Source organism: Poecile atricapillus, chromosome 4 (assembly GCF_030490865.1).
Source record: "Poecile atricapillus isolate bPoeAtr1 chromosome 4, bPoeAtr1.hap1, whole genome shotgun sequence".
NCBI lineage: Eukaryota > Metazoa > Chordata > Aves > Passeriformes > Paridae > Poecile > Poecile atricapillus.
This window is the reverse complement of record NC_081252.1, coordinates 29,447,945-29,474,440: the sequence shown is the minus strand read 5'-3', so window position 1 is coordinate 29,474,440 and position 26,496 is coordinate 29,447,945. Positions and strand designations below refer to the sequence as shown.

The window sequence follows — 26,496 nt, the reverse complement described above, 5'->3', positions numbered from 1 at the left end:
TTATTTTTCCATGAAATACTACCATTGCAGAACAGATTGACCTTGGAGCCTACAGGAGTGAACTTGATGAAGAGCTTAGTTGGAACTGGAGTGACAATTGGAAGCCAAATGAATCATATCAAGTGTGACCATTACAGGCCTGAAAATGATTCTTAATTAACCGCTGATCCTCTGTGGTAGCAAGTTTCCAAAATCTGTGAATCCATAAGGGAACCCGTGAAAATATAAAAGTAGCAATTTACCTAATCTAATAGCTCTGCTGTGCTGCCTCTTTGACAACGCTTTATTTTCCCCTTGTTTCATGACGTGTTAGAGAAGAGGTCCTCAGGATCCTGTCAGGTTTGGTGAGACCATTGAGAGGACAGTAGCATCTAATGCACTTCACAGGAGATCTAAACTTGCACACGTGCTTACCCATACATTTATTTTCTCCTTCTACGTTGTTGTTTTTTTCCACTATCTCACTTTGAATTGCAGTATCGTGTGCAAATTGTTTTAAAGGTGGCCCACGGAGCCTTTTGCTTTTAACACTAACCAAGAAGTGGTTATTCCTTATCCACAGCGCTAGTGCCATTGTAGTATCAGCTGGGAACTGTAGGTCATACATGGAGTATTTTGAGGGGAAACTCACTCATTTTTCTGTGCTTTTTAACAGGCATGTCCAGGCATCCTCCAGCTCCTGATCTCCCTACCTTCTATCCCTTGTCTCCAGGGGGGGTTGGACAGATAACACCACCTCTTGGCTGGTAAGATTTTTTTAGCTTCTTCTCAGACAGGTGCATTTTCACACCATTCACTATTGTTGAATCAAACGCAGCAATACAAAACAATAATAATGACATTCTGGTAAGAAATTGCTACTTTATTTTAATTGAAAAGGTGAAAAAATGTCAATCTTTGAAATTAAATGAATCTGTTCTTTGAACACGTACAGAAATTGAAGTGTGTAGATTTCACTTTGAAGTCTGTATGTTTCTTATGGCTCAGATTTGTGGCTCTTAGCTTTTGGAATGGTAGCAGAAAACTGTTCTCAAGTAATTAAATGCAGATTTTAATACACAAAATTGCAATTACTAACGAAAAGGGAGGTAAAAAAGAGCTTTGAAGGGGGGGAATCTTGAAACTCCAAATGGAGAACAAACTGCTGTAGTCTGCCGCTTTTTACAGTTTCTATGTGGAGAAGCCTCTGCCACTGGGATATCTTGCTGCTCTTGCTAATACTAGCACTCTCATGATCTCTTGCTGCCACTCAGGGTGTCATTTTCCTTTTGGAGGAAATTTTCGGAGGAATAGATTTGGGAGGGTGCTTCATGTCTGCTTGGGGCAGATATGTACTTGCCTTCAGTTCTCTTGGAGCAGGGAATGAGGCAACTCAGCTACAATTTCAGTGCTTTAGAATCTGTATTGTGACTAGTCTGTGCCCACGCAATGAGGGATGCATATTTTTTTGGTTTTTAATGTCTCCATGGGAGGGAAACATGATCCAGATGACAACAGGCAGAGAAAGTAGAGAGCAGAAGATGGTGAAATGTATTGCTGGCATCTCTTTCAGGAAAGGCCACATGCCTTTTTGGAACAAATAATAAGTAGATATCAAATTAAAATATGGAAGTATCTATCTAATTTTTTAATCTTTTTTTCCCGCCTCTTCCCCGTTTTGCTGCTTAGCTGACTCCTCACTTCCACCACCAGGCAGTTGCTAGCATGCATTTTCCAGATGTGGTCGGTCATTTCTTCTGAATGGTTTCTCAATGCAGAAGCTGGGGGGAGGGAAGAGGGAAAAGAGAGAGAGACAAGATCCAACCTTACAAGACTCAGGGATGTGTTCAGCAGCGCTCACCAACAGCAGGACATACTCAGCTGTCCCTTAAGCTATGGCTCCCTGCTGTGAGGTAGCGCTGTTGAGGCTTCCTTCAACTCTTTTATTTCATTTCCTCTTCCCTTTGAGCACTGCTCATTTCTAGTAATATGGTCCAAGAGTGAAACCTGTGTCCTGAACCTTACAAAGGCCAGGTTCCATTGTTTCTCATCTGAGAGCTGATTGGCCAGTTGATAAGCAGCTGCTTGAATAGGATTGATGTGTGTGGTATCCCTCTGGCTGGTAGAGGTGTTTGGGCTGAACTGGCATTTGCTCACATTACCATCACATGCTACTTCAGGGTGTTCACTGTAGTCATGACTGAGCCGTTGTGGACTGAAAGTAATCAAAATGTAGTGATGATGATAAAAACTAAAGACCTCAAATGATGGACTGGTGGCAAAATATTCTGTATATGTGAGAGTGCAAAGGAGGCAAAAACTTCACACAAGCTTCTCTTACTGGACTGCAAAGTTTGATCTTTAAGTAGTAAGATAGACTTGTGTCGCTGTAGGCGTTTACATGGTTGGGTTGGGGTTTTTTATGGAATAAATTTCTACTTAGAAAAGCTGTCCCCTTGTACCTCACTATAGCATATGCTAATGCAGAGAGTCCTAAGTTTTCTAGGACTTAATAAAACTGTTCAAAAGGCTTTTTAGCTTAATAATTCATCATCTGGTGTTCTCACTCCTATCTACAGTAGAACTATTTGGAACAAGATGCGTTTTTCCTAAGAGCTTGTTTAACAAATCTGACTCCAGTGCTTCTAAAACTAGGTGAGAAAGGGATGGAGTTAGAAGAGTGTGGATGTGTGTGTGTGCCCTGGGGGAGGAAGGCTGGTTGTTTTGCTTTCCTTCCCAGTGGAAACTTAGATTGGGAATCTTTCAATAGCAAGGGAGAAAGTTCAAAGCATTTAAGTATTCATTAGTTTCATTAGGAGAACTCTTGGAAGTGTTAGCTCTTACTATTTATTTGTGACTAGTACTGAGTTCCCATCAAGAGCTTGTAACTCTAGAGTAACCATTGAATACCATATCATATGATTGATGGGTTCCTTTCTTCTGTGACCTCAGGCAAGGTCAGCCTGTATATCCCATCTCGAGTGGATTCAGGCAACCCTATCCATCCTCACTCTCAGTCGACCCTTCCATGTCCAGGTAGGTGTAGGAGGTGAATGACTGACTGGGGAGTAACTGCTGGCATTAGAGGGCAAGTTGCTCTTCTGCTTGTGTCTTGGTCTGCCTTTGCTTGCTTTTCAGTCAGCTAAACCCTTACGCATATATTTTTAACTTCTGTGTGTATATGCAGTTTGCCTGGATCCCACACTGGTCTCATTCAGAATTTTCTTGTCAGTCTCTGAAGTGTTGCAATGAGTAGCACCAGTGATTTGTCAAAAATTGATTGAGCTGTTTCATCTGAAATGAGTCAGTTCATTTCTAGATGCAACACCTAGTGTTGTGCATAGCATCCTTGGGTTTTGCTCATGCCAGTATGCAAACAGGTGGATTGTCACTATAGTCTGCGTTCTCTAGGTCCAATTTCAAACTTGTTGGTAATCAGTCTTGAATCACGTAGGTAATGCTCTGTGTGGAAACTTGCCCACAAGTAGGTATTTCGTAGCCCAAAGCCACTAATGGCAGGGGATGCCAGCACAGTATTTGTACTGGTGTGTGACTCAGGCACTGTGTCTTTATGTCTAAGTGCAAGCAAGCAATGCTAATCGAGACTTGGCCATGACACACTCCAGACCTCCTATGCTCTGCTTTCGCATTCTAAAGACAGCTTCTGCATCCTGTGCTTGGTGTACAAGAGGTTGCAATATACAATTCTTGGGGTTTTTTTTCTGTGATCTGTAGAAGAGCCATCCTCTTGTACAGGGATTTAGGGCAGGCACTTGATAAGTGGTAGGTCCTCTTACCTCTTTGTGTGTGGGCTCTTTTGGGTTATCACTGTCCCCTCACTTCTTTACAGCGGAATGATAAGCATGTGCCTGTCAGGGTGATTGGGAAGAAAACCCATTCTTTCTCCATGATAAAATCACTTGATTTGGTTACAGGGCTTTGTGTTTCCTTTATTTTGATCACATGAAGGAAAAGGGCAACAAGGGGACTAGGGAATGGTGAAAGGAGAGGCTGGATGCCACTCCTTAGCTATCACTCATTCAGCAAAACTTTGGAGCATGAGCTTGCTTTTGATGTTAACAGTTCTTTCCACCAGTTTAAAATACAGCATGCAGGTTTTCTGCTGTGCCAGAGTTTGCAATGCTCAGCACCTTCAAGATCTGTCTCAGCTGTCCTTGAGGGTGACCTGGGTTAGTAGGGTGGGTTCAGTTAGTGGTATTTTGGTTTTATTTTCCATTTTCCTTGTACAAATGAAAGGAAGCTTTAATTAGGACAAAAATCTCTCCCTGCTCCCATCCTTCATACAGGATATAGGATTTTCAAAGTTTATTTTAAGCATTTGAGGTAAGAATAGTGGGTTCGTTCAGATGAAATGATGCTAAAATCTTTTACTTTAAGTACCTTGAAAAATAAAGAGAGCCATCAGGGACTTCTTTAAAAGACTCTTCTTTCATTTTATTTGTTTCTGCATGGCAGTTTTCTCCTTTGCATTGGCTGGTGGTGGATATTTCAAGGATGTTTATATCTTGGTGTGGAAATACATTTTTTGGTTAAGAAGTGTGTATTTTTATTTCTAGACAGTGCAACAGTACAAACATTAACTATTTCTCGTGTGCATTGCCAAAAGTATTTGCCTGAAAGGTAAAAAAACAACTTATCTACAACCAAAATGCTGACTGATTTGTTAGTTTGTTTTTCTTGAATAATTGGGCTACAATGCACAAATCTTAGCCAAATATTTTTCATGTGCTCTCTAAGAGTTGCCTTCATTGCAAGCTCCATGGCATTTGCATTCTTAGAGTGTTCTGCTGCTGTCAATATGTGTTTGATGCCTGTCTTCAGTGGGGTTACAGACCTTGCTTTGTTTTCTCTTTTAGGTTTTCACATCACATGATTCCTGGTCCTCCAGGCCCTCACACAACTGGAATCCCTCACCCAGCTATTGTAACACCTCAAGTAAAACAAGAACATCTGCACAACGACAGTGAGCTAATGCATGTGTGAGTCTGCCTTTCTGCTCTAGCCCTTAATGAATAAATGTTTGAGAACTAACTTGATCTGAAGAAGAGTCAAGGATGCTTAAAAAAAGTGCCTTTCATGACCTCTTTGAATTTTAACTCTTCTATGACTAAAACAGGGACTGTGGGCTACACTTTGGTAAAGGTAATGAGAAGCCATTTTTCATTCCAGTCCAGCACTTTTAAGCTGTTGGCAACAGCCATCTTGATTCAGTCGTAATCATGGACCTGTCCAGTTGTGTCTGCTGCTTGAGTGTGAACTCATGAACTTCTGCTGGAGAAGTTCTTACCTGCAAAATTCATTAGCAAAAAGCTGTCTCATTGCTTAGTACTCAAAGGCAAAAGACCTAGGAAAGAAGGGGATGAGAAGCTGTTCTCCTGCCTGTGGCAGTGGTCTTTTAGGGCATCATGGATAGCCTTTCAAAAAGAGAATTGAGACAAGCTTGGAGCAGATTCACAGATTAAATGTTACTTGCTAGAGAATGTCAACCCGACATCCTCCCTGAGTACTAAATTAAAAGATATGAAAGTGGATGGGACATAACCACTGAAACCCTCATTCTTACTATTTAAGTGCTATTGTAACCACAAGTTATTAATTTCCCAGTGGATTTTTTAGGTTGAAGGCAAATTAATGCTTTTTTTCCTTTCCTTTCCCTTTCCCAACCACGTTTTAGGAAGCCTCAGCACGAACAGAGAAAAGAACAAGAGCCAAAAAGACCTCATATTAAGAAACCTCTGAATGCTTTCATGTTGTACATGAAAGAAATGAGAGCAAACGTTGTAGCAGAGTGTACTCTGAAAGAAAGCGCAGCTATCAACCAGATCCTTGGCAGAAGGGTATGTACAGGAGGGTTTGTGAGCGCTCACGTGTGCTGCTAATTTGTGTTTCCCTTTAGCTGGGTGTGAAGGCTGACTTTCTGCTTGAGGTGATAACTGATGTGCAACTATCAAATTAGCTATAGAAGATAAGACATGCAACAAAAATAAAAGCAGTATCTTGATTTTCTTTTTTCAGCATTAGCAATATCATCAAATTTGTGTCTGTTCCACTCATGTTATGGTGTCAGCATCTAAGACATTAAATACCCTCAGTCACACATAGAAGGAGCCTTCTAATCACTTTCTGGGTCCACCCTTAGGCTAGTGTCCATCAGGGCAGGAAGGGATCATTCAAAGATGAACACTGGATGCCACTGGAGATGAAACTCCATAAAAGTGAATATCATGTGGTCCAGTTGTAGTCATGTAGGCTGGGAGGGACTCACAGAGGTCATGTAGTCCCACATCAGCACAAAGCAGGTCCAGTTACATCAGGCTGCTCAGGAACCTTCCCAGACAAGTTTTGAATGTCTCTGAAGTCATCAGCTGAGTGCTGATGATCCCAGTACATGTACCAGAGCCTTGCTGAGAGCTGTATGCTTCTGTGGCACTGTAGTCATGTTTTGTACTTTCCATGCTCAGCAAAAAACCTATGCAGGCCAATTCACAGTACAGCCTTTGTGTTCTCTGCCAGTGTTATTCTTCCAAGGAAAGGCAGCAGGGGTAAATGCCCATTTTGCAATTGACTCCCAGTAATGAGAAAAGAGGTGACTTTTGTATCAATCTGAGTTTGAGTAGGGATTACTCTAATTCCCACCTCCTTTTGATCACTGACCAGTATTGAGAGGCACTGTGATGCTCTGAAAACCCTGTACTTTTAAGTGGGAAATCAGTACATGACCTTAAAGTGCTCCTTTAAGTGCTTCCGATGTACAGTCAGAAGACTTCCCCCTCCAAACAGAGCAGAATTCTATCAGCACTTGTCCTAGTTCATGCAGTCTGCTGCTTTCTGTAGATCTTGTTACCTCCCCTTAAAGGACTGTCTTGGTACTTGCCTCTTCCACTTTTTCTGGGATCATGTATGGGCCATTTGCTTAAGAGTTGGGCTTGATGATCCTTGAGAGTCCCTTTCAGCTCACAGTATTCTGTGAACTACCCTTACAGATGATGGCAGTCCCAGATGGTTGATCCTAGTTAATGTGTCAACCTTGTTTTCTTGGCCTGAACAAGGGCAGTAGCTTATTTATTTCTGTTTTGGTAAGGAAGCAGCCTCAGGGCTCCTTTGCATGCTTTTTCTGCAGCTTGGACTCCTCTTTTCAAGTTACTGTTCTCCATGAAAGTATCTCAAATTCCACTTTTCCTATGGTGCAAATGAAGCATGAGTTATCCAATGCAATTGCTTGGACATTAATTATTGTCAGGTGTTTTGAGTTCAGTCCTCCTGGTCACTATTTACACCCTCTGCTATGCCAGAGGAGGAACTGTCTCTGTTCTCAGGGACTGAGACTTTGCACATTGCTGGGTTCCCTGATGCCACAGCAGTGTGTTCACTACCTTCCAGTTTTTGAATGTGCATGGGAAGTTTGAGAGTTGCAGACAGGCTGAATTGCTGTGCTCTCAGTAACACATCCAACTCGCCAAGTCAAGGCAGACAAGAGCTTTAGCTCACATCCTCTGATGCATAACCAAACAACATATTAAATCATACAAATGTGATCTGATCTGAAATCTTAGTTCTGTATGTTAGTCTTGTATGAGTGTCTTAATGATTTCTTAATGATTGTTTGCCTGGTTTTTGGATTTTTTTAATAACTTCTTCCCTTACTTCCCTATGGATGTTGTAAAACAAAAAGATGCGTCTAATGCTGCAGCATTGGAACTTAATTCTAAATAAAGGGCCTTTACTCTTTCTAGTTTAGGTTCGTGATAGGTGTTTAAGCAAGAACAAAATTACTAGATACTAATGTAGTTTTCTGTTTGCTTTTTTTTTTTCAGGGGGGAGGGGGACGTTTTTCTTTTTAAGTACATGAAACTGGGAAATTTATTCCTGCTTGGCTACAAAGGTCAGCTCATGTAACTTGTAAGACTGTAGTTCTGTGATTTCTTTATTTGCAGTTGCCATTTCCTTTTTCAGTCAGAAAGCAGGTACCTTAAAGTTGAATACTTAGAAGCTGATTTTGGAATAGGGGTTCTGGTGCACAGAAAGCCTTCTGTGTCAGCATTGAAAACTTGTGTCTAGTTGCTGCTTGAAGCCAAGACAGCAGGCCCTTCTGTCAAGGGGAGATTGCTGCCCTTTTTGCAGCACAAACCCCCTCAGTTCTGTCAGAAGCTAAAGGCTGTTTTTGTTGCTGTTTTTTTGTTGGGGTTTGCTTTTGTTTGTTTGTTGTTGGTTTTTTCAAGTAGTGCTGGGAGAGCATGGTTCTGTGAGCAGATTATTTGGTGAGCCCTGTTTCCATAAATAATTTTTGTCTTGCTCAAGGCACTTGGCATTTGCAGAGCTGACAAATGCCTGAAAGTCGGTTAATAAACACAGGTGCTTGTAACTGCTAATGAATTCCACTTTTGCAGTGGGGAAGGACTGAATCAAAGTCACTAAAACACTTGCTCAAGTCATCTGTTGCCTAGGTATAAGTTAGCTCCTAGTCTAAAGGTGTGTTTATTTTGTTTGCAGTGGCATGCTCTCTCCCGTGAAGAACAAGCAAAATATTATGAACTAGCTCGTAAAGAAAGGCAGCTACACATGCAGCTTTATCCAGGCTGGTCTGCAAGAGACAACTATGTAAGTCACTCACTTGAAGATTCTTTTTTAAAATTAATTTTCTTTTTGTAACTTCTAAAGTTATTATTGTTTCTTCTTTTTCTCTATAACTTGTGGAAAATTCTGGATGAAGGGATGGTGAACATACATATAACATAAACCTTATATTTGTTTTCACTTCAAGCACACAGAAAGCTTGGGATTTTGTTGTTGTTGAGATGCTTCTTATGAAATTGACAGATTTTGAGGCAAAAAAAATAACGTGGAAAGTTTTTTTCTTAAGACAATGGCCAGTACTGTCTGAAAGCTCATGTTGTACTGTTCAGCTGTGAATTTTCCATCATTTTCTATTTGATCACTTATTATCCAGAAATCTTTCTTAGACCTGAGAAAAAAAGAATGTCTTGTTTTCAAGAGAACTGCAAGCCCAGGGGTCACAATGCAGTCTGAACTTTAGCTGAAATCAGAATGGTCCATCTGTGCAAATCTTGTATAAGTAACCCTCATGGTAAAGCCTGCTGTTACACATAGATATATGTATATGTTAAGGAGTTTTCTCAACAGTTGCTCTTATTTTACAATTAACTATTAAATAACCTGCACTGCATGGTTACACTCTGGTGCCTACAACGAGCTGTCAGTGTAGCTAAATGTGACAATATCAAGCTCAGAAGCTGCAGTCCTGAGAGACTGATCCTAACCCAAGCTCTGAGTTCCATTCTGTCCCTCCATTAGATGTGACACCATCTATGGGGATAGGAAATGTACATGCCATATCTGGCTCAATTTTCCTTCTGCATTAGGTGGACACTAGTTTTTCTCTACTTCAGTAATGTCTTTGGAAATTAAGGATTTTGATCCCTAAATACAGTGTTAACAGAAACTGTAGAAACTGGCACTGAATACATTGACACAGAAACTATGTGATTATCTCTGAAGGAAATACCCACGTCTTGCTGACATGCATGCCCAGTTTTGTAAGCACAGACACAACTGAAAGCCCTAGCAGCTTCTTTTTGTCTGTTTTATACAGCAAATAAACTATCCCAACACTACACAGATGGGGTTTATTTCCAGTAGCCAGACCATGTCAACAGAGCTGTCTTGAAGTATAGCTGGGAACAAACAGGGTCTTAGGGAAAGACTCCCTGGAAACGAGGGGGTTTTGCTTGTCTCAAATTTACTTGATGGAAAATCACACCACTTTGGAGTCTTGTCAGCTCATGCTTACTGGACATCAGATGTCCAGTAAGGACATCAAGATGGTCCTGTGACGTTTGGTCATGTTGGCTTTGAGAACCCTGTGTGCTGCCCCAGCCTATGCCACACAGCACAAGCAGCAGACCTGCGGTTTCTTAAATGCCTTGACAGACATTTGGAGTGTGTGAGGTGGCACGTATGAGTTATCTCTTTGATGTGCTTCCAGCCTACATCCTGTGTGGAAGTATAGCTCTGACATACTCCAGTCCTGTATGTTACAATGAAGAACTCTGCTAACTTCCTCTTGCAGCCCTCCCCTCTGCCTCTCCAGGAATGCACACATTCTGCAGTGGCGGTCAGATGGCGATCATAGGAGAGCGTCGTTTATCACTGAAACCTTTTCAGATATACATTATCTTGGTTTTTTCCAAAAAGTGAAATTGTATTAATTTAGCACAGGTACTACTCCAGTATTTTGAGGGTTAGAAGTGACTTAGGGGTGGTTCTTTTTTTCACAAAACAGTACAAGTAAAAATTACATACTGTTTGGTTTTAGTTCTTCTATTTTGATTTGCCTGGTTATTCAGGGTTTTAGGAATTCAAAGAAAATTTTAAACATTGTTATTCAACTGTTAAAACTACATTTTTCATACATTTTTATTTATTACTGATACCCAAAGCAGTCATGCAAAATTGTGTGATAGACATGAGAAGCACAATGTTTTCACAACATGAGGGTGTCTGTGTGTGCTGCAGTTGTCAGAAGCTATCTTGCTTGGGAATGCTGACAACTAGTTTTCAGCCCAGTCTTCTATTCCTTCACTTGTGTTTATCTCATAGGTAGATCTCAGATCAGCTTTCAGACATAGAAAATAGAACAAATTTTCCTCACATGACTTTTCCATGTTAACATATTCACTAATGTACTTTCCTCTCTAAAAACATGCTGCCTTGGTGCTGAAGTGATAAAGTATATTGCTGTGAGTTCTCCAGAGCCCTTGAAATGTGTTTTCTAACTTCTAGTCTTGGTCCTGACTTCAGAATCTTGCTCACAAGGCATTGGCCAACCCTGTTGCCAACCTTGGGATAAATAAAGATAGGAGCTTGAGAGTCAGACAGGCCCAGATTGTCAGAGCAGAGCGGAGGCTACTTAAGTTCATGTGCTGGAGCTTCACCACAGCCTGTATTTGGAGTCCTCCCTCGCTGTCTATCAATCTGTGAGCACTGCAGGGATTTGAGGTGGTTTCTCACATCACTTGCAGTCCATCCCAGCACCTTGCAGAGCTAGCTCATGGAAAGATGTGTCCCAGCACCTCAGCCTTTCTGCTCTGAACCACTGTGTGTGTGGCATGCTCTGGGCTGGGACATGCAGCTGCCAGCCATGAGAATGGGGGGCCAGAGGATTGGCAAGCAGCCTGCAGCCCTGCTTACCACTGAGCCCTGCTCAGCAACTGCACCAGCCTTTCCCAGAGCTCATCTGTTGTTGCTTATCCAGCCTGTCTGGAGGCTTCTTTAAAATATAAATGGATATGATTTTTTTCTTAAAACACACACAAAAAGCTTTCACTGACTATACAGGGCAATAAAGACAAGACGTATGGAGGAATATCAGTGGTGGTTAGGATGATGCAAGATGATTGAGGTTTAAAATTGTGGGTCTAAGCTGACCTTTTGTTTCTGGTGTGGCCATTTCCATAGATGGGGGTGCAGGAGAAGGCTGAGTGTGTAGGTTGGCACTCTGTGGCCTGTGTGGTCTCTGGGAAAGACAGCTGCCAGGCATTCATTTGTGTTCTGCACTTCAGCCATGTTAAGGGTGCTGTGCTATAGAGTCTCTGCTGTTCGGGTATTGCAGAGCGCACTCTCCAGGCACAGCCACACCAGACTTGGCTTTTGTTCAGGTACGAGCATTATCAGAACAGTTTTAGTTGGCTGGTTTGCACCCTGCAGACAGGTCGTGGTCCTCCTGGGTACTTTCAACACCCTGTCTGCTCCTACCACGTATGACAGTGTAAGTATCTGAATGTGTGAAGAGTTCTTGTGAGAGCCATAAATTATGATATCAACATACGTGTCAGCAGATTATTGAACGTGGGAAGTCTTTTAGGTGCTTGTGGCTGCCAGTGTTAGTTGAAAAACTGCCTGAAATTGTAGTTCCATGTGGATATAAATATACGTATTGCTGATGTGCAAATTTCTCCATAGATGCTCAGAGCAAACTTTGTTACCATTGAACTAGTTAAAAGTGGGATAGAAAATCTGCCCTGAAAATAATTGGTTTTTTCCTAACATTTTCAGTGTCCAGATGACTTTTGCTGTGAGGTAAGTGACAAAAAAAAAGTTCTGTGCATATAATGGTATGATAAAATTTCCTATTTTTCAGGGGAAGAAAAAGAAGAGGAAGAGAGAAAAGTTGCAGGAATCAGCATCAGGTAGGCCATGACCACCTCTTACTTGCCATTCACCTCAGGTGTATTTTAGAAACCAGGGCTTGCGCTATTTAATTTTTATGAGCTTTTGTCTAACACTTGCTTCTGATGGATGTTTTAAGATATTTCTCTTGGAATGTAAGCTTGTGAACATGCACACAACCTGTGCCTCCTTCCCCTTACACCTTTCTGAGCAGCAGTCCTGACGGCATCAACATCTTTGAACTTGCGCATTGCTGCAATCACTGTCGTGTTTTACCTTTGCTTTTCTCCTCAATCAGTGTTGTATCATCTTTAGACTTAACTATGTCTCAAATACTGTGTGGTATTTTTGGACACTGGAAACTTTACACAGACCTTTTGTAGTGACTGTATTTTTTTCTCACTGTATTTTATGTTTCTTTGTACACTAACGGCTGCCTAGTAGGTTGGCTAAAATCATCAGTGAGGTCTCCTCTTTGCCTTTAAAATATGTAGGAAGAAACACCCTGTTTTCCCCAACAAAGAAATGGCTGGTATAAGAACCATAAAAAAACCCAAACAACAAAACCAAAAAACACACACACAAAAAAATTCCATGTAACACTGTAGCAAACAAACTTACTTGGAATGTGCAAAAACTCTGTAACAGAAATTTGTTAAAGGAAAACAATCTTCTACAGGTACAGGCCCCAGAATGACAGCTGCCTACATCTGAAGCATGGTAAGAACATCTCTAAAGCTTTCCTGCTGATAAAACTGAATTGTAAAATAAGCCTTCTTATAAATTTTATGCAATAATATGAATTTAGCAAAAATTGCAGAACTATCATATCCCAAAGCTAATGTTACTTTGATTACTGATGGTTTTTATACCGGCTATCTACTAGGTGTTCACCATTTCACTGCTTAACCATAATATTTTCAAATTGATCACACCTCACTGACTCACTGCAAGTTTGCCTGTGAACCAGGGATGGGTTTATTAAGCAGTGCAAGCCCTCCTAGACTGTCACAGCTCATAAGAGCAAGGTAGACTCTGGCTTTGGAGTACATTTTATGTGCTGACAACAAGATTCTGGCTGGCTGGGTACACCTTTTAAAAACAATTTATTCACCTGTATACTAACAAAACACCTGCTAAGAAAATGGGACTGTGTTTCAGTTGTTTAAAGAATTTCTTCCACAGTTGTACAGTGGTATTTCATGTGTGGTACAGGTTGGGGTTTTTTGTGGTTGTTGTATTTCCAGCATGTGTTTTCTTTCTTTATATCATATTACCTGCACTGAGGGTGGAATGATTAGTGATTACACATGTGCAATAACACCATCTAGTCAGCTTGTGAGTACGCACAGTACCACTGTGAGATTCTAATTCTCGGTGTCTGTGTTGGAAGGAGGTCCTCTTTCTCTCAGTGCGATGTGTTTTCTAGTAGGAATGGCATTATTTTGAAATAATAGCTGCTTCTAAACTGTCTAATTAACCCAGATTGCACTTGGGAGATCCCCAAGTATTACAGGAATGATAAAAAAAATACAAAAAAATACAACTTTTCAAAATCACCTACACACTGTATCAGAAATGGGCTCTGTCCTCTCTTTCTCTGCCTTGTTTGGCCACAGGTTCCCTGTGGCACTCAAGAGCAGTCAGCAAGGCAGGCTCCTGCTGGCCCTCTGCTCTGCTTGGACTTTTCAGCCCGAGAAAGACAACTTCAGTTTCCTCTGTGCAGTGTGTCAGTCAGCAGTCAGCATGCTTCAAGCCTCTTCTGAAGTTATGCTGGTTAGTCTAAACTTGGTTAAGACAAGACTTTGGTGGTTTGTTTGTTGTTTTTTTTTAAAAGCTGAAGTGAAAAGGTAAAACGTGTGCTCTTTTTTCTTCCTTATAAGCAGAAGTTTTTCAGGCAAGCAGGCAACTTTGCCTTTTGCAGTATGTGTGAGTTATACTGATTTGAGATGAGGATTGCAGTGTTGGGGTTCTGTAGCCTCTACAGCAAATGTAGCTGTAAAATATCATTACTTAGAGCATTATACCTACTGAAAAATAAAGTGCTTCAACCTTGAGTTTTATAATTGACATTTCAGCTTAGTTGCCCAGGTCCATGACTGTTGTGAATATTTTTCACTTTGGTCTTAACACAGTACCAGTAAGCAAAATACCCATAATTTTATCTGAATTGATGCAGAGCACTTGATGGAGATTGGAATACAACTAAGGTTTAAGTGACAGCTGAAAACCAGGCAATATTTGGTTTCTTGGATGCCTTACAGTCTTGCCTATGCTGAACTACTTTTGTTGGGAGTTTCTCTGCATTTTTGGTATTGGAGGTTGAAAGTTCTAAGTGTGGGGGTTTTCTCTCCCTTTGACCTTTACACTCCTGCCTTCCTGTGTCCTCTTAGGCTTCTTACAGTGTGGAAACTGTTGGCAATACCTGTCTGTTTTCGGGCTTTTGTTACACAGTCTGAGAACAGTGTATGTTCTTCAAGGAAGGGGAAGTGTGCTGTTGACTCCATATATGCACGTGAAGGCAGCCTCACTAAGTGCTTCATGCTGAGTGAATGAATGATCTGCACTGGAGATGTACAGATGTGCTCTTGCTGGAAGCAGATGCACTGAACGATTTAGGGAACCTGAACCAGCCAGACTTCAAAGTAAACTTCTGAAGGTTAAAACTCTTGCCCTCTGCAAGCGTAATCCAAAGAATGTTTTGCCCACAAGCATAATATCTTACCAGGCCCACAGCAGAGCTGTTGTAGTCTTTACTGGATGGAGATAATAAGTTTGGGAATAGCTTTCCTACTCACATGGATGGTGTAAGGAAGAGGGAGAAGGAGGGTGGGAGGTCTGGGAAGGAGACAAGCATTCTGTTATCTGAGAAGAATCAGAAATGAGTAGGTGGCAAGACCAAAGAAAGAATCTCAAGATCAGCACAAAGGAGATCAGCCAGGGCTGTAATTACAGTGATGTAAGTGAGAAGGATGAAATGGTGGGAGGGTTGTGTGGTAGGATGTTCAGAGGAAAGTAACGGAAGAGACATGCAAACAGACGTGATTTAAGATACTGTGAAAGTTTTGGGTGTGGGGCTTTTGTTAGTTTTTTTTTCTCCATGAACATTCAGCGAGTAACTGATTTTTAAGGTGGACCTCTAGTCCTGCTTTTTGACTTGAACATGATAAGAGTGGTAAAGTCAAGGTGGTAGCATTAAGTTGCCCCTTTTCCAAGGGTTGTACACAGCAGCAGGCGTCTTAGGGCTTCACTCCTTAGGATTTAACTGAGTTCTGTGGTCTCCAACCTACTGAATGGCCAATCTGTAAAACACTTCAGAATGCTCTAGGAATACTGTGACCCTCTGCACTAGTCTTTGCTACATTATCCTGGGTTACTCCAAAGCATGTCCTTCAAGAGTTGTGGAACTGCATGAATCCTCAGAAGGATTTTGTTTGCAGTTGACACGGCCCAACACACTGTTTGAAATAACTTTGATTTATTGAAGAAATAACTCTTATTTATTATCTTCTTTTGAAATCAACCAAGAGTGGAATCAGACCTGATAATGCTAAAATAAATTGAGGCGAAGCCAGGGAGGGAAGGGGAAATGAGGAAAGTTAAGATTAAGGACAATGTAGAGATCACCTGTTGAGCACCTTTCTGAAAGGTGAGTGGTGGTTTTTTCCATTAAGCATAACCTTCTAGGGGATTTGTAATTAGGAGCAATTCTGTCTTGGAAGTGGAGATTTCTAATTTCCTATCCAGTCTGACTTTTGGAAGAAAAAAAAAAAAAAGGTGATTTTTAGCATCTCATGGGTATTTTGAAATCAGTAAGGAAATAGAAGGGTACAAACAAAAATTCCTCATTCTGCAGCATGGAAATACTTAACTTCCTATGACTTGCTCTGTACAGAATTCTAAAAGGCACATCATTCAACATATGGCAGGATGCAATTGGGAAACTACATAATTTAACATTGTGTTTTGGCATATCTTCAAGGACTAAAAAGAGTGATAGAGAAGCTTAATAGACATCTGAAAACCTGTGAGAAGTATATGTGTGGCTTGCAAAATTCCATGACAATTAGCATCTACATTAGCAAAGCTTTCAAAACCAAGAAAACTTGACTAATACTGATTTGTAATCAGAAGTACTTAAAAGGATCAGATTAAGACCATTTAACTTTGAACAATGAATTATGGTAACATTTCGAACTTCCTACACGGAAATTGGAGCCAAATTTCAGCACAGAAGTGATTTTGGGGCAGTAATTTATGACTGGATTATGTTTTCCCTATTACTTAAAAATAAAATGGAGTGAGGCTGTGAAAGCAGACTATGAAGTGGGCCACTCCACAGCCAGAATACTGTGGAAAAGAAGCATCTGTTGACTGTGGTCGTGGCTGACCATGGGTTTCTGGCCAGCATCTGAGAAAGGAGAGGCAAAGAGGATGTGGTACCTCCCTTTCTGAGGCATGTTTTCAAACCTAGCCTGTCCAGTGCTCTTGAAATTGCTGCTGGAGTAGTTCAAATTGAAACAAATGCTCCACCCCTTCCCATAGCTCCTGACTGCTCAGAAGCCTTAAACAGAGCCTGGAGAACTTGCGTAGAACTTAGTCTCTGGGAGAATGTATGTGGTGATGGTGGTGCAGAGATTTGTCCTGATTTGCTTTAGAAATTGTTTCCTGTGTGACCCATATTTCCCTCTTCCCTGTTTTGCCCACGAATAGTGGCCTTCAGCACAGGCAAGAGGGACAGAATGAGCAAGAGAAAATTCTGCTGATTGAAATATTTGTATTATTTCAGATAGGCATAAAATTTCAATATAAAATTGGTATAGACCTCCATAGAAAATTAGTATAGCCCTCAGACAGATCATGGCTTGTAACGAAAAGGACCTTAAAGATCATCTAGTTCCAATGCCCATCCCCCCTGCCTCCCCATGGCCTTCCATTAGACCAGGTTACTCAAAGCCTCATCAGATCTGGCCTTGAACACTTCCAAAGATGGGGCAACTTCTCTGGGCCTTACCACCCTCACATGAAAGATTTTTTTTCCTAATATCCAATCTAAACCTATCCTCTGTCAGTTTAAGGCCATTCCCCCTTGTCCTATCACTCCCTGCCACAGTAAGAAGTCCCTCTCCAGCTTTCCTGTAGGCCCCTTTTAGGAACTGGAAGACTCTTACAAGGTCTCACTGGAACTTTCTCCAGGCTGAACAAGCCCAACTCTCTCAGCCTGTCAGCAGAGGAGAGCTGCTCCAACCCCCTGGGGATTTTTGTGGCCTTCTTTGGGATCAGTCCAACAGGTCCATGTGCTTTTACTATTGGGGACCCCAGGGCTGGATGCGGCAGTCCAGGTGAAGTCTCACCAGAGCAGAGGGGCAGAATCCCCTCCCTTGCCCTGATGGCCACAGTGCTTTGGATACAGCCCAGGTTGGAACTGACATTCTGGGCTGTGAGTGCACATGGCTGGCTCTCTTCCACCAACACCCCCAAGTCTTTCTCCACAGGGCTGCTCAGTCCATTCTCCACCCAGCCTGTATGTGTGCCTGGGCTTGCCCTGACCCAGTTGCTGGCACCTCTCAAACTTCATGAGTGTTGCACAGGCCACCTCTCAAGCCTGCCCACGTCCCTCTGGATGGCATCCTGTCCCTCCTGTGTGTCCCCTCCTCCAACTTAATTCTGCCCTGACACTGATCTTGCTGGGGTGAAAGGCAGAAGCCCCCCTTTCTTTCAGGCTCTCTGACATCAAGGAAAATGTCAGAAGAGCAAATCCAAAGAGAAGCCACAGCCCCATGCAGGTGGCAGGTACAGAGGGGTACTGACACCTGCTGGGAGAGGTGCAGGAGAGCAGACCTAGGGGAGGAAGGGAGGAAGGGAGGAAGGGAGGAAGGGAGGAAGGGAGGAAGGGAGGAAGGGAGGAAGGGAGGAAGGAAGGAAGGAAGGAAGGAAGGAAGGAAGGAAGGAAGGAAGGAAGGAAGGAAGGAAGGAAGGAAGGAAGGAAGGAAGGAAGGAAGGAAGGAAGGAAGGAAGGAAGGAAGGAAGGAAGGAAGGAAGGAAGGAAGGAAGGAAGGAAGGAAGGAAGGAAGGAAGGAAATCACAGCCTGTGGGATGGGTAAGTGAGGGTAGTAGCAAAGCATAGGTTTTACAAACCAAAGAACAGCAGAACACTTTCAACTAGACTATCAGCATAGATATGGGTTTAGAGAAATAAGAAAAAATGTTAAGGATTTTTGCAAAATAAGTGCAGCATGGTCAGTTATGAAGCTGATTTTCAGCGTTTCATATTTTAAATTGACACTGACAAAGGGAAAAAATAGGTATTCAGGAGGTGAATGTATGTGTTTGTTTTATTGGAGACACTCAAATTGCAGAACCTACTGTGGAATTAGAGATGCTTAATGAAGTTTGAACTTAACCACATTTACAAGTGATTAAAAAAACCCTTAGTGTTTCAGTTCTGAGGTGTTAGCAGTAGGCGGTTTGGGCTAGAATGAAGGAGAGCAGTGGGACAACTATTGTTCTAATTCTTCCTGTGGGATAGGGTGTGGACAGGGAGTTGACTGCTGGTGCACCATTCTTCTCTGGATAAAAACGGTGTATTTTGGTGGATTTAGTAAACTCACCACCAGACTGAGAAATCTAAGGTCATGAGAAAAAATCTGCAGAAACAAACTGTTTCATAAATAAGATGCAAGGTTTTGAAATGTTGTTTCATTTCCAGTTGGAAGAAAACTTTAGAATTTTAGTGTTTTTCTCAGGTCTGCATTGCAGTTTCACTTTTTTTAGTGTATTTACACGAAAAATTTCAAAATGAGGTTTTGATACTCTGTTCCTGACCAGCTAGAAAGCCAGTTTTTATGACACTGTCAAAGTCTTTCCTATTTGTTTCTGGAGACTAAGCCACTACAGCTTGGTTGAAATCTGTTTTCTAAGTTCAACAGAATTGTATTCAAATGCAATTCTGTGAAAGCTTAGCAAACCATCACATACCCTAGCACTGAGTTTTGCTTCCATTTGCCTCTGATTTTAGAGACTATGATTAAAGAGGTCTTCTGATATACATGAATGCAAACATAGCCATTCTGAAGACAAAAATAACCAAAGGAACAGAACAAAAACAAAGAGCCTTAACCATGATGTTGCAAAAGACACTGTTAATAAAGAAAACCTTCTCATGCCAGTCAGTTCCTTAATCCTCTACTTTAAGGACTTTTTATGCATGTCATTTTTTAAATCTCTGACCCTTTCCCTGCTTGTTAAGACTGTACCATGTAGACAGTTTTGAAAGCTTGCAGATTGGAAAGCCAAACAAGTAAGGAAGCTCATAGCATGGCCAGCTGAAGCACCACTGTCTGGCCAGTTAAAACATGAGCCTTGCAAGTCAGTGAGACATTATGGGCTTTAGTGAGAGCTTTCAGGACAAGAGCTTTCAGCTCCTCCTTCCAGGAGGAAGCAAATGTTGGAAGCATTTGTGCAGTGAAGGTGTCATTGGCACAGGAGTGTAGTGTGTGAGCAGTATTAGAAGCAACTGAGGAAAATGGTGCCAGCGACCATCTCTGAACTGGTGTTCTTGCCACAGGCATCAGTGCAGTAGGATCAGGGGTGGAGGAGAATTAAATAGGCTTAAGTGAGCAGAGAGACATAATTTCTAAAGTTACTTCCTCCTTGCAAAAGTTGCAGGATATGTGTTTCCTCATTAATTATAAGTTGTATCAGAGTTAAACTCAGGAGTTATGAGTCTTCTATCTGTCCTTCATCTCAGGGGTACCTGAAATTGCACGTGGTAAAATATTATTGCCAAAATAACTACACAGAATTGGTTTCTACAGTGTAGAAATGCAAATGCACACACTAGGTGGGACTACATTTTGATGAATAGCTGGTTTTCTTCACATATGTGTGTCTTTTGAGGTACACAGGCTTCCTGTTGTGTATTTTGGACCAGTAGAGATTTTATGATGAGATGAGTTAATTGCATCAAAGTGAAGTTGGTATGTTTGAATTCTGTAGTGGTTTCTGTGTACTGCTGTCTTATGCTTGTAGTGTTGCTCTGTGGATACCTGTGTGTAGAAGAGTTGATAGAAGCTCTGGAAGATATTCAGGTTACATCTGACTTGCCTTTGGTTTCATGAAGGCAACAATTTCTATTATTCCACATATCAGAAGATTAAACTATTGAGACTGTCTTTCAAAATAGTGTAAATTCTAACCTATGTTTAATTGTGGCAGAAAAAAATTATCTACAAAGGAAACTGTACCCGTGTTACTTCTTTCTTCTGAAAGAATTTTCACTTATTGTTGTACCAATACCTCATGTTCTTCTGTTACAGCAGGTGAAAACTGAAGTAGCAATTTCTAGCTTTCAGTCTAGAAAACAAATAATTTTAAAAATAGTCTTCTGAATATTTATTATATGCCATAAAGATACAGAAAGCAGACAAGCCTGTTTCTTCCTCCGTCTTCCTTGCCTTTAGTATACTGTTCCTCTTTAAGAAGCTGCTAGAGACAGCTGTCTAGAGGCAATCTGGTTTTTATTATAAACATGGAGGCTATCTCCCCTCCCACCCCCAACAGGAAAAACATGTCTTGGATCTTCCAGTAAGATAATTTTAAAGATTCTAGCTCGGTGATAGAGCTTGTAGTTTTGTGCTGCCTACTCTGGGGGCCTTTGATAAGAGCCACACCTGCTTGGCATCATTGCCATCAGCTGCACAAAACGGGAACCCTAAAATACCTGGGTGTTTTCCGTGCTGAGACTAATCTGCCCTGGAAGAGGTCTCTGGCTTGGGAAGGCTGGGGGAGGAATATTTCAGCTGCTCACTTATGCATCTAGCTGAGGTCAAACTATGAGGACAGAAGTTAGGACTCCAGGCTCCACCTGTAGTTAATGGAGAGGTATTTTCAGAGGCAGTTAAAACAGCAGTGAATAATTTGCTATTGGAGTCTCCATTCACAGTTATCAGCAATGGACCAAGGTTAAAAGTAGCAAGGGGGATGGAGGGGTTGGGCAGATCAAGAAAAGCTTTATACTAACATAGTTTCAACATGGCAGCATCTGTTACAGTTTTAGGGTACAATTTTGTGTCATTTCTTTGGATACAAAGGCAGCTTAAAAAGTTTCCTCTGCTGCCTGCTGGTATCCAGCTCTTGCAGAGAGGGCTTTTTCCTGTCTCCCGTAGGTCTTTCCATCCATGTTTTGTAACAGCTTGTGGGACCCTGCAGCAAATTGGATTACTAAAATGGCTGGGGTTTTGTTGGGAGGTGCTTTTTTTGTTTAGAAACAACAAGGGTTGTGGAGTGTTTGTTTGTGTTTGCCCTGAACATCTCAAGGATCTGGTTTGGGCTAAACCCACAAACCATGGCACAGCTGGGCAGGAAGAGGAGCAGACTGCAGCGCCGGCATCTATCTGCTTGTGCCTGAAACCCTCTCCAGCTCTGCTGTTAAAGAAAATACAGAGGGACTGCACAAACAGCACAAACTGCCCTGATAAATAACGACCTGATTTTGCATAGCTGGGTTTCTGGACTATTGAATGAACCATGGCTGGCAGTAAGCTGAACATGTTCAATTTGGACTTACAAAGAAAATGACAGTTTCAGCTTTTGGGTCCCTGAACTTGCCATCTTGTTTGAAGTACTGGATTAAAAGACAGGTTTGGAGATGAATGTTTTCTTTTTAAAAAAAACCAAAACATGTAACTCCCTGTTTATGTAGTCTTGTCTCTTAGAACTGTATCCAAACAGTATGTAGGGAAAGGTGTAGAAAAAAAGTACCTCATTTGAAATGTTTAATATCCCTTGCCCTGTGTGAAGGGTTAGGTATTTCTTTTAGTCCATACTTATTCCTGTAGTGGCCCAGACACTCTTGACTTTCTTCAATAACCTTTTCTGATTAGCATGACGTGGATGAAGCTGCATAATTCTCTCCCTTGTTCTAGAAAAGTTAAAAGACTTTTAGGAGGAGGAGAACAAGACCTTTGCAGACCCTCCCTTCAATCCATCTCATTCCAAAGCATGGGGAGGACTTCAGATCCCCTTGTGATCCCCTCAGCCACTGAATCCAGGCTTGCTAGGAGACTTTAGTTTTACTGTAGCAATTCCTGAATTACAGTTTTATCACTTCAGTAGTAAGGCTTTTCTTTCTGCACTGCATTATTCTTGAATCTTATGTCTGTTTCTTTCTCGAGGTGTTGTTTTCTTTTTCTTTTTCTTTCCTCCTGCAGTCAGATGTACACTGCAAATGGCACAGACAGTGCCTCCTATTGTGGCTCAGGCTCAAGACTTCACATATGTAAAATGTGACTCGCAGCACTTTCTTTGAAGCCTAACCACAGCCAGGGAGCTGTAATTGCAGTCTTTGATTTGTGCCGACTTCACTTGTGGATTGGGCTTTGCTAGGGCATGCCTTGCCTGGCGAGACTTCAGCTGCAGCCCCCCAGTGAAGCCTTAGATGTGGGAAGTCTTCAGTCTCCTTAGCACATGCCTGTGGTTTCATGAAAAGAATCCTGATTTGACCTGTTTTATATCTGTAAGGCAACACCATCATCACTCGTATTTTTTAGGTATTATTTGGTTTATCAGCAGTAGCAGCAATTTCCAGCGTGTAGCCTTAATGTGCGGCAGGGGAAAGGCTGGGTTTGAGATGCTGTTTTCAGGACAGCTACTGTGTAATTTGCTGTACTGCTAGGAAATAAAAATACGTGGGGCTTCCCTGTGCCTGTCCCCTTCCAGAATCACCGTGCTGTCTGCAGCCTCTCTAGAGGAGCTGGGCATAGTTAGGAGCTATGGAAAGGAGGCAGGCGCTGCAAAAGCTGCCTCTGGATTGAGAAAGGAGCAATGGTCGCTGTTGGAAAAAGCTGAGGGCCAGAGCAAGGCCACGGTCGTTATTTTAACCTCCTGACTTCAAAGACAGCTTGCTGGTAAGGGAAGGGGGGAGGAGGCAGGGAACCATCTCAACAGAAGAGCATTTCATTTCCTTCAGTGAAGTAGACATTCCTGGCTGCTAATGGGGAGTAGCTCTGAATCACAGCGCTTGTATCAGACTGCTGTGAACTACTGGCCTGGCGCCTCAAGGCCATTCCTCAACAGGAAGCTGAATGTTTTCATGTAAGACTGAGAGGAAAACCTTCCCAGGAAGAGCAACCTGGACCAAACCTTTGAAAATCCGGGATGAAAAGGCACAAAATAAATATAAAGCTGCAGGGTGCTCTCCCCAGTGTTTCTCTGCTGTTTGCTTGGCCTCTCTTTCGTGCTCCTTGGAAAGGTAGAGCCCTTCATAGCTCTTTGATCCACACGTGTTACGGAGCACTGCGCTACTTTATAAAAAAAAAAAAAAAAAAAAAAAAAGGCAGGAAGCTCAGGAGGCTTTTTTTAGTTGGGACATGGGCTGGTTTTATGAGGAAATAGGAACTGAATTAGTCAATACAGACCACCTCTGTTGAAACTGCTGGTTTGCCAGTGGACTTCTAGCTGTGCTGTTTAAGAGGCCTCAGTAGCTTTAAGTCCTTTTGTGGCTACCAGCAGCAGGTGTAAGTTATTCCTTATGTAGCAGGGATGGCAGTGTTTGGGTGACAAGGGAGTCTGCATCAAACCTAAGCTATACAGAGCAGTTTGCTACAAATTCATGCTGGTCTTCTACCTTAGTATGCAGCTAAACTGAAGTGTCCTCAACTTTCCACTACAACAATAGTCAGATGGGTGGCCTCTGAAAAGGAGTCAACTTGTTTAGTAAGCTTTTGGGGCCTTAGCTTATGCTGATTAAAATCAAAGGGTACAAAATCAGTTTTAGAGGCTTTCTACCCTGGACTACATGAGGCAGTGTAACTCCTTACTCAGGAGCTGCCACGTTACTCAGCCACTATGAGTGAAACACTTTGTGTTGTAATGGTTTACATGGAAGCTGCAGCAGATGGGAGGTGAGTGCTCAGTTATAAATGGCCTTGGTTTAAATACTGCTGAAATGTAATGTAAAATTTGCTGACTAATTCAGCTTGTGGCTCTTGCAGGCGTAAGCAGTCTATCTATCATGATTAGTCTAAAAAGTTTGACTTGTGGTTTAAACCATTTCTTCATAAACTTGTTCTGTCTTGCCTTGCATGACTCAAGGTACTGGCAGTGTATCTTCTTCATGTGACTAAGCATTTTATGTTTCTTCTGGTGAAAATTTGTTTACCTTCTCCACTTAAATCCATTATTGTGCTAATTTTGATCACTCTCAGAAGCGTTGCTCATTGAACCTTCTACTTATTTAAAAGCTGGCAGCTGAGCAGTACATGGAGACCTAGAGGTTAATGTTGATTTTTCTGAGATACCAGTAATCCCCAGTTACTGGAGAGTGTGTGTCCATGTGTGGAAAAACATCTGACTCATCAGAGCGACTCTGGGTGGAGACCCTGTTATAACCCACTTGTCTGGATCAGAAGGGCAAGGGGGATGGTTGAGTTAGCAATTTCATAAATCAGCTGATGTAACCCAGAGATGTAGTGAGGAAAAACTGTTCTTTTCTAGATGAGCAACTCCTATTAGGCCTGTACTGTGTGTCATTTCACATGCTCTAAGAACATAAATCCTTCCAAGATCTAGTGAACTTTACTGCTAGGCAGGAGGCCCATGGTTCTTACACAGCTGGAAGATGTTTCCTACCCTGCTGAAGAGCAGAACAAACCCTCCCCAGTCATGAGGATGGATGGTAGAATCAGCGTTCACACAAGCCTCATCCACCACATTCCTCTACCAAACTGCTTGCAGAAGACAGCATTTTTTCATGTCTGCAGGGAGTAGAGCTCGAGGCTCTGAAATAGAGGTTTAATTGACCTCAACCACTGCACTGCAGTACTAAAGCCTGAGGATGTCTAATTTTGTAATGGTATCTGGGTCAAATGCTGTAGATAAATGAAATCCACTACAAAAGGGAAGTACTTCTGTAATATGCTGGATGTTTAAAACCCCACCTTTCTAGTTGGTATCTCTTTATAATCCAAAGTACTTTCCATAAATACAGTTGCAAACTTCAAGCAAAAGCACGTAGTAATAAATTCTGCATTTAACTTTGACATTGTAATGCACATTCCACTAATACAGTTGTAAGAGTTACAGTGACCCATCACCAGCTTGTTTTGAGAATTTTTTTTTAAAGGCTTCAGATAGTCTTTATATCTCTTTCTCTCTCTCTTTCCCCCTCCCCTCTTCCCTGTAGGTGGGAAAAGAAATGCTTTCTCAACTTGCAAAGCAAAGGCGGCGACACCAGGACCCCTTCTGGAGATGGAAGCTTGTTAAACCCTAGGTGTGTCCTTCAGCCGCACAGACCACCCCCAAGGAGTCTGTCTAGGATGTCATTCACCCTGATGTCACTGCTAGAGACACTGAATCATAAAGACAATCACTGCCAAAATCCTTCACTATCAAGAGGTCCAGCCCCGATATAAATAGAGCAAATGAGCTCCTGGGTCAGCAGAGCAGCTTTTGTCTTCACCTCTGCCTTGCACTCTTAAGCCCCTGTCTCATCTGTGTCCATATTGAGTCAGCAAACACAGTAGCATGGCTGTCTCTGCCTGCTTCAGCCAGCAGAATAACGTAGACCACAGCTGCCCCATACAGCACATCGAGGAATGGAATTTGCCTGGACCAGAATGACGCGCTCAACCTTCTTTTTATTTAATGGTGCGACAGGATCAATTTTGGTTTTAGCTTTTTTTAAGAAACTTGAATGCTTTTATATTTTAACTTTTAGTTTGTAATTTCTTTGGTGTATATTTTACTAGGTATGAGCTTTTAAACAAGTGTCAGAAATCTGAAATACTTTTTAAATAAAAGGAGTTTTTCTTTTGTTTTTTCTTTTTTTTTTTTTTTTTTCTGCCAGAGGAAAAATCTGTATGGAAAAAAGGTTGGCTGTTTTGTTAAACTATTTGTAACAAATAGTGGCCTCTCAGTCTATATAATACAGTGTCCTATAGAACTAAATAAATGTAACAACAGTCAGCTGGTCAGTAGACATGTTAGTCTTGCATCATCTACTCTGTAAACATAAGCAATACATCCAGCAAATCTGACTGCAGTGAGTTCTCCTTCTCACCCATTCCCCTTCTCCTTGTAAAAAGCCCAGCACTTGAATTATTACTTCAATTGTTCTGTATTTGTATCTGTTTTTGTTAGCCTGTTAGTGGGATTTTATGCCAGTTGTTGAAATGAGCATTGATGTACCCATTTTTTAAAATAGTAAGGCACAGCCTTTGCCAAAAATACTGTCAACCAATTTTTTTTTGTCATTCCAGTTTGAGTTAATGTGCTGAGCATTTGTTTTTTAATAAAAGCTTTGTAATAAAA

The 26,496-nt window shown here is 41.7% G+C and overlaps 1 protein-coding gene across 3 annotated transcripts in view; it reads left to right on the top strand.

Annotated features, from left to right (window-relative positions):
* LEF1 (lymphoid enhancer binding factor 1) overlaps positions 1 to 26,496 on the top strand; it is a 71,031-nt gene extending 44,535 nt beyond the window's left edge. The window contains exons 6-12 of one of the 3 annotated variants that reach the window (XM_058837803.1): positions 656 to 746; positions 2,932 to 3,015; positions 4,857 to 4,979; positions 5,675 to 5,837; positions 8,491 to 8,598; positions 12,158 to 12,206; positions 25,370 to 26,496. In XM_058837803.1, the coding sequence (XP_058693786.1) occupies positions 656 to 746; positions 2,932 to 3,015; positions 4,857 to 4,979; positions 5,675 to 5,837; positions 8,491 to 8,598; positions 12,158 to 12,206; positions 25,370 to 25,449 (698 nt within the window). In that variant the 3' untranslated portion in view covers positions 25,450 to 26,496. Of the gene's footprint in view, positions 1 to 655; positions 747 to 2,931; positions 3,016 to 4,856; positions 4,980 to 5,674; positions 5,838 to 8,490; positions 8,599 to 12,157; positions 12,207 to 12,865; positions 12,907 to 25,369 lie in introns of all 3 variants that reach the window. The other 2 variants (XM_058837805.1, XM_058837804.1) reach the window with 2 other exon arrangements.